General features: G+C 34.5%; 1 protein-coding gene across 6 annotated transcripts in view; it reads right to left on the bottom strand.

The window, feature by feature from the left end:
• The window catches only part of LOC122515038 (zeta-sarcoglycan-like), a 186302-nt gene that overhangs the window by 47034 nt on the left and 120799 nt on the right, over positions 1-18469 (bottom strand). For all 6 annotated transcript variants that reach the window (XM_043632172.1, XM_043632174.1, XM_043632173.1 and 3 more), the window contains one exon: positions 14691-14749. In XM_043632172.1, the coding sequence (XP_043488107.1) occupies positions 14691-14749 (59 nt within the window). The remainder of the gene's footprint in view (positions 1-14690; positions 14750-18469) is intronic.

The following is an 18469-nucleotide window of genomic DNA, read 5'->3' as shown; positions in this document are numbered from 1 at the left end:
TATTATTAATTCGCGAGTCACCAAAGTATCATTTTCTAAATTTTAAATACAGTTATACGATCGGTGTTATGCGATTGGCGAGAATAATGAAAATCGTTTAACGATATGATGAATTATTAAATCTCGTAATAATTATCGATCCACGTAAGAACATTAACGCGATAAAATAACGTTAGAACTTAATATATATATATTATTTTATACTTTATTTATAATTTTGTTTTTACTTTTTCACAAACGCGTTTTTATACGTACGATTCATATTAGATATTTTTATCCGATTGTTTTACTTATTTTAAATTCGAAAAAAATATATATTTAATGTTGTAAATTAGGAAATGATTGTTAAAGAATAGTTAATGAAATAATAAATATTTGTCGAAAGAGATTTAAGAAAGAAAGTCGAACGTCATGAAATCCCTAGGGTTAACCCATTTGGAATTTTTCGATATTCGCGACGTAACATCGGTGTTTCCCGATTGAGGTTTTCCTGGTACCGGAGTCCCTTTATTTCCGACGTACGTTCGACAGCAGACAACGAGAAAAGGGAAGAATGATGCAGGATGAGAGAGGGTTGAGGAATAGACAGAGAAAATAGGAATGAAGTGAGGAAGGCAAATAGAAGAACTTTTCTTTTGTACCACCACCTAAACCCTTCCTTCTCTCTATTTCTTTCTCTCTCGTTCTTATCTTTCTGTTGCTCTCTCAGTCGTATGTACAAAAGGCCGATGCTGATCAAACGAGGACGCTTCGTGGAACACGGCTTGTGCATTGAGGAGGAAACGGAAGACGAGTAGTATGTTCCATCTTCGAAAACGACGCCGTCGCAGTTTCGAAAAAGGTAGACACCTGGTGCATCCTATTCCGGTAATCCTTGAATCGAGAGATACGTCGTCTGTCTCACAATGGATGAAAAGAACGTCGTTTGTCGCGTCATTTTCTTTTACCTTTTTACCAAAATCCTAGAAACACCACCTAGTCTCTTTTGGATCAACATGACAGGGACGATTCAATAATATGCCTACCAAATCTATTTCAAATCAACGCGAATCAAAATTAATTAAGGTACAAAGAAAATTGTATTGTATTGTAAAAATAGCGTATAAGAGAAATTATCAAGTTTTTTTATTTTTGTTTAAATCCTTATCGTGACCATGAAAATACAAAAATTGCTAGCTAGAGAATATTTACGTCGGAGTAACATAATCGTATTGTGTTATCTGTTGATTCGTAGAAATGCATCCGTCTTTCGCTCGTTGAGCACATTGGCAAAATGCTGAGGAAGGCAACGATATGTTTTATGTGTAAATAGAACTGTACATGTGCATGTATATATTCGTACGATAATGCTTGTTTCGACGGATGAAAGGTTTCCTTTATTCGTTGGATATAAGTAAACTCAGGTATAATATGTAGGTTTCGTTGCAGTACATACACATATATCGGGTGAGTTATTTAAAACGAATCACCCGTACTTATGGGACAACCTAATATAACTCGATTACTATGATCGATTAAAAACAAAATGTTTCAGGCAAAATTTACTCGCGGTCTATTTTAATTCCTTATTGTAATTTGTATTTTTAATAAAAAATAACAAACGTAAGGTGTAACGTAGTAAATACGTTGCACGTAACGCGAGATTATGGCAGGTTAAAAATCAAACAAGTCTCGTTATTATTCGGATGACCTGTTTTAAATAACTCGCCCAGTATATAATCGTAAACGTGATAATATATTATAGAGTACGTGTATGTAAATGTTTGGAATGCATGTACTTAGGTTGTTGGTCAAACAATGCAGCCGGTGTATTTGCAGTCAAAAATAGCTGCTGCTGTGGTTTACTCCTCTCTCTCTCTCTCTTTCTTTCTCGTACTAGCAGCTGTATTTTCGAGTAGTCTGATAAGATGGACGTCAGAGGAAAGGATCCATGAGAATTGTTTCTTCCAGATTATTCGACCGTTTTGACCTATTTTACGATATTAATCGTTCCGTGTCCTCTCCTTCCGCCATCTCGTGAAATCCCTTTTCATCGTTTTCCTGCACCGTGAGATTCACGTACTTCGCATGAGAAGAAAACGCAGAATTGAAAGAGGGAGAGAGAAAGAGTAATCTCGAAATTCAAGATACAATGGGTACTCAACTTTATCGATATGCTCATTGAAATAACCGAGATTCTCTTTCCTTTCATATCCCATACAAAATCCTAAAGCTGCTGTAATATTTTATATTTTATTGAATTTCGTATTATTCAACACTAAACGTACCATAAATTCTCATTTTCAATTTCAAATTTTACCCGATTCGATATTATTATTGATTTTTCTTTATCGAGAGAGAATGTTAATTTTAAATTAAATATAATATATATATATATATATATATTTTTTTTTTTCAAGACCAATTATTCGACCAGATACCAGTGCAAATATTTAAACGTAAACTCTCGATAAATAAAGCGTTAAATAAAATGGTAATATTTGAACAAGTACTGACCAATGCGGTTAAACCATTAAACCCATTCGTACACACAGTAGTAAGTAATATGTGAGAATCCGAACACTTCCGACAATTCAACGCCATGTGTATAATATATTTATTCACGCGCGCGTGTATACTTTCTCACGAATCTCTCCCACCGATCTTTCTATCGTTTATTTTTCTTTTTTTTTCTTTTGTCACTGGACGATACGATGCATTGCAGGGTGCAAGCAACTTTAGTTAATTTTAGTTAAATTCTGGCGTGTATTTTCGTCACGTGCCGTATTCCAGTCACAGGTCGCTCGTCCATGTTCTCTCGGAGTGTAACAGTCGGGAGCTTGCCCCTATTCGCCCTTTCACCCTTACACCCTTCGCGTCACAGGTGCACGTCATAGGATAATATACGCACGTGTGTGTACGAGTGCGTGTGCGTACGAACGTACGTACGTTTATGTGTGTACGGTTACTCATACATGTTGAAAATCGACGTTTCTACATAACACGTTAATCGTTAGAAAATATATGTAACTTGTAACGCGTTCCAAACTACCCCCTTATCCATCCCCCATTCTATTTCTCTCTCTCTCTCTCTCTTTCTCTCTTGATTTTCCTCCCTCGTCGATACATAAATAGGCAGTATCGAATGTCAAACGGTTTCACCACCGATCTCTCCTATTGATATCGATATCGTGTTACTGCGAGGTTTAACTGTACGATGCATGCTTCAATACAGACAACAAGATAGTCGAAACACTCCGTGCATTTCCTTTTTCTCTCTTTCAACGCCAAGGGTGAACGTTGTTTTTTGCACCGTTAATACATTGCAATTACATCTTTTATCATTTGCAATTTTTTTTCCTTTCCTTTGCGCATCGTTATTTCATTAACGTACATTTTTTCATGAGATTAACGAAATAATTCGATTGATTTACCCTTTGCATATTGACGGATTAAAGTTTGATATTTCTACTTGAGTTTTGAGAAATGAGAAATTGATTTTAAAAAACAAATGATTGCATTCGATGCAATCGAAGTTGATTTGTCCGTTAATAAAAATACCTGTTATATAATGTTTCTTAATCGTTTACGTAGCTAATAAATTAACGAACGATTGATTATATGCATTCAAATCAGAGAGTAAAGAATAATTTTAATATCGAAACATCGAATTCATTTCTACAACTGATATAACAGAAGTGTCGTCAATTATAGTCAAATACTCGATATTATTGCATACTTGAAGTAATAAATACGTCATGAAATTTTGTAAAATGAAATTATGGTTAGAAAAGATCTAACGAGTTTTCTTCTTCTTCTTCTTCTTATTCTTCTTCTTCTTCTTCTTCTTATTCTTCTTATTCTACTTCTTTTACTTCTATTCGAGCCCGTTGTCTTCTTTTTCTTCTTATGTTTCTTTTCGTTCTCATTTTTGCATATAACTACGTCCATGTATTTAGATGTGCACCCCCTTACCTTCCGGCCTCGTGACTTTTTCATTTTCGCACGAAGCGGTTCTCTACGTTGGCGAACGAAGACGTTCGTTTTACCACCCCTAACATTTTCATTCTTCTGCCTTTTTTTTTTCTTCTATTTTTTTTCAAGCCATCCGCATCCCAGCATCTCGTTTTTCCGCTCTCTCTCTCTCTCTCTCTCTCTCTCTACACTCTTGCTTCGCCAATATTCTATTTTTCTTTTTTCTTTTTTTTCCCTTCCTTCTTCTTCTTCTTCTTTTTTCTTTTTTTTTTTTCTTCTTTTTTTGTCGTTTCCCTGGGAGAATACTTCCAACACTCTACCCCACCCCTCGAAACTTCCATCCACCTCGTCCCGCAAACGATGGACGTTGTCGAGGAAAGAAAAATATTTCCAATCCCCGATACCTGTCCTCGTTTTCGGTACTCTGATAGATACTACGCTCTGTTTTAACACGATGACATAAAGCCGATTACAGTTCTTCCTTTCTTTCTTTCTTTCTTTCTTCCTTTCCTTTCTTTCTTTTTGATTTTTTATTTTTATTCCTGCTTTTTTTTGTCAATTTCTTTCCCTATATACACCCCTTTCAATTTATAAAACCGATTTCATTTTTGGTCAATTATAATATCAGGTTAATCACTATTGTGATATTTCGATGCTTTACTTTCGTAGAATAATAATTATTATTATTATTGTTATTACTATTAGTGTTGTTATTATTATTATCATATAATAATAGCAATATTATATGTTGGTTTCTAAATATAATAATGAGATCAATAAAATGTATGATTCAGTTAATACAGCAATTAGTATGCTGCGGTATTCCTAGTGTTTCACACATTACATATATTATATATTTATATATAATAATCATAATTATTGATAATATTAATAATAAAACACAGTAATTCACATTTTCAGATAACATAACATTATTATTATTATTATTATTATATAAGTCGAGAAGTAGATAATAGAATCAATAAAACGTGTAACGTTAATATACTATAAACATATACGAGAAAATTTCAATGAACAAATTCGAAAATCCTGATCTTCAAAATTATACTTACGATAGAGTTTTCTTTATTTTAAATGTAATTTTGCTTTTTGGTAAAATACTTTGTGTAAAACCTATCCCAAGTTATTCGATATATATTAGAGTAACGAAAAGGTGAATTGGTCATCGAAGTTAGGATTGTGTTAGAGAGATATATAAAAGAATTCGTGTGTGTGTGTGTGTGTGTTCCTCGTACAAGAAGTGTTCACAACCGTTTTTCTTTCTTTTTTACGAACCTATCGTCGACTCGCTTGGGAAAAGAATATAATCCTGGATATTCCCGTGTGTCGAACACATGGAATAGAGAAAACGAGGAATAAATTTATGGGAAACACGTCGACGAGAGACGATAAATATATATATGTCTTTTTTCTTTGTTTTTCATTTTTTTTTTCGTTTTTTGACTGGAGACAAACTTTGCAAGCGTCGACGGAGAAATGATTTTTACGATCAAGGTCAAACAGATTTATTCTTTATTCCCTTTATTTTTCACGAGACTTGGATGGAACGGTTCGGATTTCTTTTTTTTATTTCTTTTTTTCTTTTTTATTTTCGATAATGAATAAATTAGATTTTCCTAATTTTCCAACATCACCGTCATAGTTTAATTCATCATAACAGATAGGAAAGTACGTGCTAAAATTAATCTATATTTCAGCGACGTCAGAATAAATTGCCGGAACTTTCATGGAAAAGCCAACGGTCGTCGGTTTGGTCTGGTTGGTCGGTTCAGCAGTTTGAACTAGGAAATTCGCCGTCACGTAATCGAATTACAAATAATATTATTTGATGTAATAACGATTTATTCTCGATATCGAAATGCCGAAAAGTCAATATTTCGTATAGATATGTATGTATGTATATATGTAAACGTTTTGGAAATTTCAAGTTAAATCAAAGCTTACTCCTGGACAAATAGTTCATCGATCGTTTGATATAACGTGTTAACATTTATGGGAATGATATAAACTATCATTATTTTTCATTATTTTCATAATACGAAAAAGATTTACGATAACGCATTAAATCATTTCGTTTAATTATTTTCAATCTTATAGAAATTCTTTTTCCATTTATTTCTAATGAACGAATATCTTTTATTCTTCTTCTTTTTCGTGATAAACGAGAAAAGAAACAACGAATAGAAATAAAATAGAAATGGGAGAGAATAAATAAAGGAAGTCAGGCAAGTAGTGTAGACTTTTTCCAGTCATCGAAGCAAGCGCCTGTCGTCTATTCGTGAAAAACTTTCTTTCTAAAAATCTATTTTTATTTTTCTATTCGACTACTCTTAAGAATTTATCACAGACGTCTGTAAAGTGTATAAAGTATGTTGCTTTGTGTCGTACTAGTAATGCTCGCTATGCCACTGAAGTATCTGCCAAACAGGGAAGAATTCTTCCATCAAGTAGAAAAAAAAAGAAAAAAAAGAAAAAAAAGAAAGAAAAAAGAAAAAGAAAAAGAAAAAGAAGAAGAAGAAAAAGAAAAAGAATGTGATCGAGCTTTCGAAAGCGTTACCATTCAACCTAGTTTTCACGTCTATCACAGTATCACCGAATAAAGAATCTTTATATACACGTACAGTGACTCGCAAAAATATTTCTATGAACATTAGCGTATGATCAATTTTATTATTTCACATTTGAATTGTTCGTAAAGAGATCTTCTTGAAATTAGCAATTTTTCGAGCAATTTAATAAATTGCACAAAGACTCAGAATAATTTCTACTATAATTGAACTCTTTCGATTTTTATTATACCTTATCACATAACTGTACACTGTTTTATACTTAATAATATTCGTTATAAATTTACAAATAAAACTTTTGTGAAATAGATTAAATATATTTACCAGACACGAGCTATAAACGTAATTTGAAAAAAATATAACAATACGATATCAATCGTTCATACAAAAACGTAAGGAAAATATTTTTGATAGTAACTGTATCTATTTTCTACAACAGTAAAATTCGAATATCTTCCTACTGATATATAAAGTGATTCGAAACGATAGATTATCTATATAGTTGGAAGGAACCTTTAAGCCGCAGGCGTCAATTTCGAGGGCGTTAGTAGTGAACGATAGTGACGAGGGAGAAGAGGGGGAGTTTGACGGAGGGGGGTAGGGAGAAGGTTGGAAATGGTTAGAAAGGGGGGTGCGAGGAACGGGTTTGTGGAAACTGTGGAAAATGGAGGGGGAAAGGGAAGGGTATGCAAAAGGGATAGGATATAGGGAGGTGGAGAGATGGGTAGGGGGTGTGCGGGGGGTGGGGTAGCAGAGAAAGCCGAAAACGCAGCTAAACGGGCGCGTCGGGGTAGAGTAATGCAATCTCGTCATCGTTGCTCACGCTTGTCGCTGGTAATAACGATTATTTTCGTGGTTCCCGACGTGAAATAAACGCTTGCTCGCGCTACGTATCGTTTCAGCCAGTTCTGCAATATGCTTTGCGATATAAATTTCATGCGATTTCATGCAGTATATTGTTAAGGGGTAGGCAGGAGGGGAAGGGGAAAACGTCAATCCATGCACGATCTGGAAACATGATGATCGTTGAAGTATACCGAAATTTATTATTAATGTCAACGTAATATTAATGTACAATATATATATATTGATTTAGACGCAAATTTGTTTCTAATGTTTTTCGTAATTTCATCATAAATTTAACGACGAGTTTATATCATTTTATGATTAAATCTTATTACGCGTATAATTATTGTAACATAATTTCGTTACGAGAATATATTCTAGGGGAAACGATTCAATAATTATTAAAGAAAAGAATAAGAAAAAGAAAAAGAAGAAGAAAAATAAGAATAAAAGAATAAGGAAGGAAAACCGTGAAAAGGGCTAGCGCATGAAACTCGAACTCGACGTCAACGAGTACAAGAAGTTTTACGAACTTTTACCTTACCTTCTGCAACCCGGTTCCCCGTCCCCCCCCACAGAGATCCGAACAAACTCTTTGGCTTATTTTCCAAATGCAAATATCCGGAATAATCCATATTTTACGTCAAGATGATACCAAGTCCTACTACGTAGCCTAGCGCAGTGTCTAGGTATATCTACTTTCCTTTCCTTTTCTTTCCTTTCCTTCTTTTCCCTTAGGTTCTTTTCTTTTCACGCGTTATCTCCGCGTGTGGAAAGTTTATTCGCAAAGTTTTCTTGAGTTTCGTCTACGTTCTCGTCGTCGTCGTCGTTGTCGTTGTCGTCGTCGTTGTTGGACGAAGAAAAGGCGGACGATAGAAGCGTGCTGTCCCTCCCCCTATCCCTCCCCCCTACCCATCCCCCTTTCCAAATCTTCCTTGATCCTATAGAGTATTACGTGAATCTGTCAAAAGTATCATCTACCCTTTTTCCCCCCGAGCCCTTCGTCTATTCCATTCCATGGCAACCATCCTCTGAACGTCAGCAACCAACCCCCCTAAGTCGTCGGGAACGTTTCCATTCGAGTAATCGTGCGGAACGGAAACGAAATGAAGCTTATTTTTCTATTCCATCCTATATCACGGAAATACAAGTAAAAAAAAAGAAAGGAAAAAAAAACATACTTTATTGTAAGTTTCATGGGATACCGCAAAGGGTGGGGAGGTGGGGGGGGGTGTTCTCGGTAAATGTCACGTGATTTCTCATGAAAATAATATATTAATCGAAAATGTTTAGTTAAAAGAATTTCAGTATATCGAGGGGGTAATACGCAGTATCGTAGAAAATATATATTTTTTCGTGAGTTATTTTCTCTCTATGCTTGATTATTTTAAATATAATTTATTATAATTGTCAATGGAAAAGAATGTAATATTTTAAAAAAATAATAATTAATTTATTATTGTCTAAAATTTCCACGACACGGTCATTGTAGTTGTCTTTCCCTCGTACGTTCGTTCGTTCGTTCGTTCGTTCTTTAAACAAAAACCAAACGATTTTCGCATTTTCGAACGAATACAATTTTCGAGGTTCGAGGTAGATTCCGCGGGTGTATTATATTCGCACCGATGTAGATAATTGGCTCCATTGGCCGCGAACTTTTAATTGGTTCCTTCGTTCCTTGCTGCGTATCCGTGACGTCATAAATACACTTCTCTTGCTCTCTTTTTTTTTTTCTCTCTCTTTCTATTTTCGTTTGGGTAAGGTAAAAACTTCTCTCGTACACGTCGATGAAGATTACCATTTTAATTTATTTTCTTTTCTTTTCTTTTCTTTTCTACCCACCCTTCCCTTTTCATTCTTCGTTTATTTTTCTCTCCTCTTCCCTCTTATTTACCTTTTTTATCCGTTAGCAAATCACTGTTGAGAAATAATAAGCACGCGTGTCATAATGGCGAAAGTTATTAAATTTGACAAAGGAACGTGTGTTGGATTATCTTGCTAATTACCGTGGAACTTCCAATTATGTATGACGATAGAATGTTTCGTAATTAACGATAACTTTTTCACGCGTTCGTATTATAAGTACGTATGTGTGGGTGTACGTATAGATATATGTATAGCAGGTGACGAGAAAAAGAAAGATAGAGAAATTACACGCATTACTGTCTCTTTGGGTCGTTGTAAACTAAATTAAATTAACGTCGAGGTATCGCGGATAGTAGTCCGATGATGAATATCCTTTCGCGTCTGCGAAGTTAGGACAATTTTCCAAATAAAACCAATCATTTTAACTGACTCACGTTTATTACATACTTATTTTTCCTTACTTTCGTTAATACCAATTCATTTTTTTTCTTTTCTTTCTTTTTTTTCCTTACCGCATATCATTAAAATTATATATAAATACTTCTCACTAGTTAATTCTTGAATATATTTAACATAATAATTCATAAATAAGTATATAATAATCGTACGAATTTATTTTTAAATTCCCAAGAAGTTTTCTCTCTTTTTATTTTATATTTTGATTTTTAATATTTAAATAAAGTATAAATATGAGAGTCAGGGGTTATCTCATCCGTGGCACGAAAAGACGATGTTTTTACTCTCGGGTTCGATTTCTAACGAGTTTCGTGGAAAATCAACGAGTCCACGGGTTTCGTTCGATACCACCTTATCGGAAGAATTTCGTCGATTCAGGTGATCTCGTTTGGACCTTGCCGATTTCTTCACTTCGTTCGCAGTAGAATCGAAAGAAAATACCACGAGGTTATTTCAACCATCTTTTCCGTTACCAACCATCGTTATCTCTTCTCCGAACGAAAGATAGAAAGAAATAAAGAAAGAGAGGAGAGAGAGATATCTTCTTATACCTTATTTCTAGAAAACTTCACCCCCAACTCTCCCATCCCAGCAAAAGCAAAAGGTTTCTCCCGAGTAATCGCAATTTGCTTCTCGATGATTTTTTCACGAATAAAATTCTTCATATTTCTAATTACATATCAAAAATATAAAACCAATTAATCCTATTAACACGTTGAATTCTATGGAGATCACCGTCAACAACCCCTACCTAGTGTAAGATAAATGCATTGTGCACATGATTACACGCACGTGTATTTAAATAATATTTTAATATAATATATAATACGGAATAAACCAAATTTCAAAATCTTACAACTCTTCTATTCGGATAATACGAAAATATTTGTCCCCCAACCTTATATCTTTTTTCTTTTTTTACTTTTCATTAATTGTCTTCTTTTCACGATGTGTATTATGAATTGTTCTTACGTTGTTAACCGAGTACGTTCTTATTTTATCATCCTCTCTTTCATATACATCATGCATACGTATGGCTAGGTGGTGGCTTGGGTACGTTTCTAATATTTGCATTTCGGTTCTTGTGCAAATTTAGAAACGCATAAAGGATCATGTAAACACTAAGGTAGATGGGATAACCAAAAGCGTGTATATTTAATACTAATCGAGACTAATCTCCTACTATTTCTAGACTTTATTTAAGCAAATTTGTTTAACCAAGAGAATACCAAGTTGTTAGAGAGAAAATATTCACGGAGAAAATTTTAATAGATGGGGGAGGGGGGAGGAGAGGGAGACCATTGTCTTATTCCCTTTACGTGTACCACCTCTCACTCTTCAGCCATTCCGGTATAATCGTCTTTATTTTATTAACAATATCGTCGTCGTGCTTGTAAACACCTTGACCTTCGTGCGAGTTCGGTTTACTTCGAGTACACTGCGCAGTTATTTTTCGTATTTATTGTTAGTCTTGTTCGAACTACGAGACACGTAACATCGGTAATAAAAACGTAACGTTTATTTCGCGATACGCGCGTGTGTGTGTGTGTGTTTTTTTCTTATCCCAAGTGATACGCATATTAATGCAATGCGTGTAGCGTTGCGAGTGACATATACGTGCATATGTGGATACGTGGATATGTGTGCTTCGTACCATACATAGTTCATCTGTTTTTTAACGATGGACCATGACGACTCATCATTGGTTACTCAGGATTATACAATTTGTAAAGGATACTGCAAATAGCTGGATTTACCAACGATACGACTCTCGTGGCTTGTTTCCAAGTAAACTCGAAGAGAGAGAGAGAGAGAGAGGAGACTTTTGGTTGAATACGTTTCCGCAATAGCCCTTCTTCGCTCTCGTGTCGAAACTGCGTCCTAGAGGATAAACAAAAGCGTAAGCTTTTCGGTTAAATCGTATTTGCGTTTGTTCTCCTCGGTCGGACCGCACGCGTGTTAAACGAAATTTAACTTCTCGCACTCACCTTCGTAGTCATAATCCCTTTTTCACTAGCCCTAGGCTTTTAAACGTCTTTCTACGTCTAAATCACGAGGTTCTATTCGTTATTGACAGAACCAAAAAATGCAACATCTTTGATAAAAATTGATGACGAAAATAATTTTGTTCTACGGGAATTAAGGAATATGAAAATGTGTTAGAATATTTATCGTGTGATTTTTATTTTATTTTTATATTTAGAATAATTACTTCGATATAGATCATATGAATATAAATAAATAATCGCAAAAATGAATTTTTATTGAATAATTTTGTAATGTTAAAATTTGAATTTTCTTGATTATCCTAAAAAAATTTATTCTCAAAATTAATTCGCGTTACTGTAATTACAATAGCAGCATATATAATTATTTTTTTTTCAAAACATCGAAATATTTTGCATAAACTTTTAACAACGTCTTTTCTCGTTACTATTAAATCCTCGTACATTTAATTATTTCCTTCGTGCAGAGTATCGTAGAAATGAGAAAGTAATTGTTTCTCAATATTTTTCAAATTATTATTAAAACCTTGCAGTACGAAATTGTTTCGTCATCTCGTATTCCTACTTGGAAATATTTTTCAGGACTTTAGTATAAGTGTAGGTGTTTGCGTGTATACGTGTGTATGCACGTACGTGCAAACGCCCTCGCAGACTGGGTCACCGAAGAGAAACCAATCGATCATTCGTTCAGTTTCGTTTTCACAGAATTATATAAAAAAAACAAAAAAAGAAAAAAGGTGTCCCGTTTATAAATTGTATCGATATCGAACTATATATGCAGGTATGCCAACAAAAAATGAAAAAATTTTTGTTATTTTATTATTTTATTTATTAATCGGAATAACATATTCGAAATAAATACGCTTTAAGATATTTTATTTTTTTTTGTATTTTTATTGAAATATTAATTTTATATATTCGAGATATTTTTATTCAAGATGTACGAAATTAATAAGAAAAGAAAAGAAATAGGAAAAAGAGATCGAAATAAATAAATGATAAAAGGGGTGGTAAAAAGAATTGTTAAGTTTTGCATTGCGTAATGCATTTTTATTTTCTCACCTAGCCCCATTTGTCAAACCGACGACAACGAAATAAGAATGAGGAGAAAAGAAAATCGTACATTTCGTTCCCGTTTATTCTCTTATTTCGACGTTTCACATTGAAACCGTGGAAACACAAAGTAATAACTTTTATTTCTCATACACGTAGACAGTAATTGCCGATATCTCAGGTTTTACCCAACGTCGAACTGAAACCATTTAGCGAACGGAAGGTTTAATCGTCAGGTATTGCAGGTGGGAATCACAGGTGTAAGGAAAGATAATCGGTTCGACCTAACTCCTCTTTCCTTTCATTATAAATAACAATCCTGATAGGATAAGAACTAGAATAGCTTACGAATTCAAACGTGAAAAGTATTAAAAATGTAGATATCAGGAATGGTAGGTACGATCGTTCGGAAAAAGGGTATAGTAATCGTAGGATTTCGCAAGTATATTCGTACCTGTGTGTTTGTTTGTACGCGCGTGTATGCATACAATGTATTAAAACTTGTCGAAATATTCTATTAAATGTTCAAACATAAATTTGCGATAAAACAAACTTTGTCGTATATTCGATATTTCATCGAAAAAAATACAAACAAATTCAGGTACGAATACTTTTTGCTTGAAATAACGTTCGTAAAATTGGTTCGATTTGAAAAAAAAAAAAAAATGATTACAACGGTGCTGAAAATATAGATAACAAAGGTAAAGAAAGTTAGATATAGATACGCATAAAATGGTGATGGTGATGGTTGGTGGTGGTGGTGGTGGCGGTGAAATGGTGAAACGAAACGGAGGGGAATAATAAAAGGAAAGTTCATAGTCGGTTCAAACGACGACGAGGATCTTGATTTTTACTATCGTTCAATATCCTCTCTTCGGGTTTCGAATATAGATCGTCACGGAGTCGTACCGTTTCCGTTCTTGGTGGTCCATGGGGCTAGTGCATTTTCAAAATAGCTTTGGAGGAATGGATATTGTGGTTACGAGACGAGAATATACTGGCCGTCACACAGAGAAATCGATATCCCAAATAGCATATATATATATATATATATAGGGAATGAGATTTCCTTACTACGATCAAATCCTTCCTTCCTTCCTGCCTTCCTTCCTTCATTCCTTCATTCCTTCTTTTCTTACCTTTCTACCTACCTATGCGAGAAATACCTATTCTACATCCTCCCTGATAGTATCCTTGCGATGTTGCACGCATCGCGATTTTCAGCAACGTTCTTTATACCTATTCTTACCCCTTAAATTCATATTTTTTTCCCTTCCCCATTGAAATCCTTTTTTATAGGAAACTTTTGTGTCGGTCAGACCTTTTTTTTTTCTTTCTTCTTTCCGTTCGACAAGTCAGCAACGTTTCATTCGAATGATAAAATTATTATCCGGATATTTTGAGTATATATACGTAATTCGATTACTTTTTATTTGGCGTCACGTGCAATCGTTTATATAATCTACTTTTCTTTTTTAAACGCAAAATCTACTTTGTAATATTAATTAATGTTAAATCGTACTATTCGAGAGCTGGATTTGTTTTTAACTAAGTTAGATCTCCGAATAATTTCTACCATGTTCCGTCGTCATTTTATATAAAATATTCGGTTAATTTGAGAAAATAAATTCTTACCTCTCTCTCTCTCTCTCTCTCTCTCTCGTTTTGCTTCTTTTAGAAAGATACGACTTTGACCTGGCAGTCGTTCAACTTTCCCAACAATTTCTACGCTATGATAATTTTAGCAAACGCCATGTGCCGAAGGTTTCGCGTTATACCGAAATGACTGGTTGTACGATTCGAAAATCTTAAGAACGTTTATAGAATGGAATAAATGTTGAAAAAAAAAACAAAGTCAAAAAGTATTGTTCACCAATCGAGTTATTATCAGAAGTGAAGAAAAAATTATCGAACAACTCACCTAACTTTGTTCAATTCGGATCGTGGTGATTCTTCCGGCGACTTATATCTTTTGCCTGGCTGTAACAGAAAGAATAAAACCAAAATATAAATCGAGGAAATAAATATCTATATATATATATAAATAAATGATCGACAAATCGTGTCAGAATTTTTGGTCAGGTAGACTACCGGTTCGCCGTTCGCGGTCACGCAATGTTGCGTACGATATGGTGTAAAAAAAAAAGAAAAAAGAAGCAAAAGCAAAAAATAATACGAGGAACAAAAAACAAGCGAAGCGTTCGTTATTGCAAAAACCAATCACGGACTCGTTACATTATAATGCTTCAACGAACAACGGTGACTTTGATGAAAAACAAGCAGCGGAGCTCCCTCCCGTGCATTCAAAATCGTCGAATAGTAGTCAAACCCCGTGGTTTCGGTTATGCTGGCGGTTCGATTTTGTAAATGACGCGCGTGCCGAGTTAACAACGTTGAAAAAGGGCTACGAAATAAAATTTTACTCGATTGCCAAAACGATGTTTTTCAACTATCACAAAAAAACGGTTTCGTTCGTTCGAACCGAAACGTGAAACCGAATACCGACCGATTCAATGGTCAACCGTATATGTATTTTCATTCGATGATACGATATTAGGAAATTTTTGTTTTTAATTAAAATTCGATTCGTTACTTTTTCTTCTTTTTTCTTTTTTAATTACTTCGATAGTATTCTAGTCAATATAGTAGAAAAGATTTGTATCGCGTTTGATTTGATATAAATTATTATTCACCATGTATAAATGAATAACCCTAACAATTTTTCTATAAATTCATATTATTTCTCATAAATATTTCGTACACCCATATTGAACCTTAGTGATGAATCCTAATCAGTATCACTATCGAATAAAATACACCCTTCTTCCTCAAAAAAAAAAAAAAAAAAAGAGTAAAATACATTCCGAATATAATATAAGAAAGATAAACTGTTTGTTATGTTTGGAATGCATGTAACGTGCATCAAGTGTTTCCAGTTCAAGCGGATCTAATGGCAATTGTATGGAGAGAAGAGAGAGAGAGAGAGAGAGTGCTTTGCCCGTTCTATCGGTAGCAGGCATTGTAAGCGTGGGCTTAGGGCTGATGTGAAATCAGCCTAATCACCGAGAAGTGTCGCCGCTACACGGTGCTAATCCGATCGCAGATGCTCCTTTCGTTCTCTCTCACTCTCTCTCTCTCACCCACCCCTTTCTCCCCCTTTCTCCCCCTTTCAATGTCTCCAACTGTCCATCCAGTAGCATCCGTTCATGTTCCGTTTGTTCTTCCACCCTCCTTTCACCCTTTCCCTTTACTATCTCTATCCATCTACGTATTCATCTCTTCCTCTCTCTCTCTCTCTCTCTCTCTCTCATTTCACATTGGTACTCGCTCATCGCGTTTCACCCGCAGCAGTGTTTGTTTGCGGCTACCAACGTTAGTATATATCCTAATCGTGGTCGGCCTGCTTTCCTACGAAATCTACGATTAACGAGAACTACGCGTTGAATTAAACAATAGGAGAAACCCTCCCCGAGTATCTATCCATCTTACGCACGAACGACTATTTCAACATTTTCATTTGATTAAACTGGAAACTAAGTCCTTTAGTGTATCCCTTCGTTATACTTAGAAACAAAGATACAAGGCCTATATCACGTTTAACATCGGATACACGGACCCGCATGTGTTATATCTTAATCAATTCTAACATATGCTGAATGATATAGATTTTTTTTTCGTAATTATATGTGATTTCTTTTTTTTCTGTTTTATTATTTTATATTTTATTATGTTCGTCGTAAAAATACGTGGCGATTTTCTAATAAAAAAGTAAAGAATAGAAAGATATGAGAATTATATTTTGTTTTAGTATTGTAAGAAACAATTGACGTTTATTTATATTATTAATTTAACGTTTATGATTAAGGATTTTTAGTTTTAATACGTGAAACAATATTTGTCATTTAATTAATCATAAATATAATAATAATAATTATTTTTTCGATAAGTTTGAAGTTAACGATTTAAAGGAACATTATTATCCAACATTCTATTCGAAACGTGGCTTAGAGAGCAGATATTCCATTGTAAATCGGTTCTCTGCGCACATGCATACCGAAGTGTCATGAAATTCGCTGATGATGGACGCTTTCAAAGCCATACGAAATGCGGGACTATAACGATGCATCATTGAATTTAGTTATCTTCACAGGCAGGAATCACAGGACGATCGAATATTCAAACGCATAGCGAATTGTCTCGCTTGTTCGATCTGCGATAGGGAAAGCGAATAATTTTCAACTAACTTTTCTATTATTTTTTTTTATTCTTTTTTATTATTAATATTATTCGGTCGTTAATCCGAGAAAATTCGTGACTTTTAATATTAAAAACACCATGCACTCGAAGCCTTTTTCCGAATATTCGCTAAATTTCTAACACTTGTATTCAAATAATAAGTATTTTTTTTTTATTAAATAGTATAAATAACTGAGAATTTTTTCTGAAAAAATTCTCAGACAATTCTATCTCATTCTATTTCTTACATTGACTATCTTACGTGTCAAACGAGCTCTCAATCAGTGGTAAAATCAATTCTATCTTTTCTGAGCACGTAAAGAAAAAATAAAAGGCACGAGTATGCCCCGTGTACACGTAAAGATCTCGTTTCATCGTTTGAGTCTCAAGAGTCGGCTTGAAAAGATGAGAAAAAAAAAAAAGAGAAAAGAACAAGCATAGAGAAACCGTTGAACGAAAGAGAAAAAAAAATTAAAATGAAAAATAAAAAAGAAAAAATATAAAAATAAAGAGCAAGAGCAAGAGCAAGAGCAAAATCAGGAGGGAAAGAGAGAGAAATGGGTGGAGGGGGAAACGCGGGAAAAAAATGAGGGAAAAAAGGGGGAGTAGAAAAGAAAAAAGAAAGAAAGAAAGAAAGAGAGAGAGCCGTGCGTGGGAAAGAAGGTAAAAACGGTGTCGGCATGAGCGGAGGAGGTAAATATTTTTAAAGAGAAGAACGCGCGCGTTAGAGAGAGCCCCTTCTCTAATTAGCTTGGTATACGAAGTGGCTTTTTGTTTAATTAACACGCTCGCAGTAAACTACAGCCACGTACAGCCACCTAACCAACCCTCCCTCCCTCTCTTTCATCCCTCTCTTATTCTACCGAGCCATACCATATTTTGTACTCCTTTTTCAACCTTCATCGTGTCTTCCTTCTAACACTCGTACCACCCCCTATTCCAACCTTACTCCCTCTCTTCATTCCTTTTTCACACACACACGTACACCTACACGTATATATATATGTATATTTTTTTTTTGCAGCCTCGTTCTCCTCTTTTACTCACCGTCGGTCGTTCTCACTTTTCGTGACACATCCGATGAGTATTAGTTTGCTTTAAAATTCGTATTCAAGGGTGTCAAGTTTAAAAAGGGTGTCCTCAAACGAATGAGTTCGTACCAACGAGAACGTATGAACGAACGTACGTACCCGAGTCTCTCTTTCTCTCTCGCTCTCTTTCTCTTTTACTTTATTCTTTGTAATTCACCTTATTTTTCAACGAGAGCACGAATACCTTAAGCAACAAAAGACGGGACTGTCGATATCGTACTTCAATCAATTTTCTCCCTTTATTCTTTTGATTTTATTTTTCCTCATTAACAATACTAAATTGTCTCTTTAGACTTACGTTACTGATTTAATTTACTTACTTAGAATCATTTGTAATTATTAACGATCAAATTTATTCGTTTAAAAATCTTTC

This window comes from Polistes fuscatus, unplaced genomic scaffold, assembly GCF_010416935.1.
Source record: "Polistes fuscatus isolate 324 unplaced genomic scaffold, CU_Pfus_HIC Scaffold17, whole genome shotgun sequence".
Taxonomy (NCBI): domain Eukaryota; kingdom Metazoa; phylum Arthropoda; class Insecta; order Hymenoptera; family Vespidae; genus Polistes; species Polistes fuscatus.
This window is presented reverse-complemented; position numbering and strand designations above follow the sequence as displayed.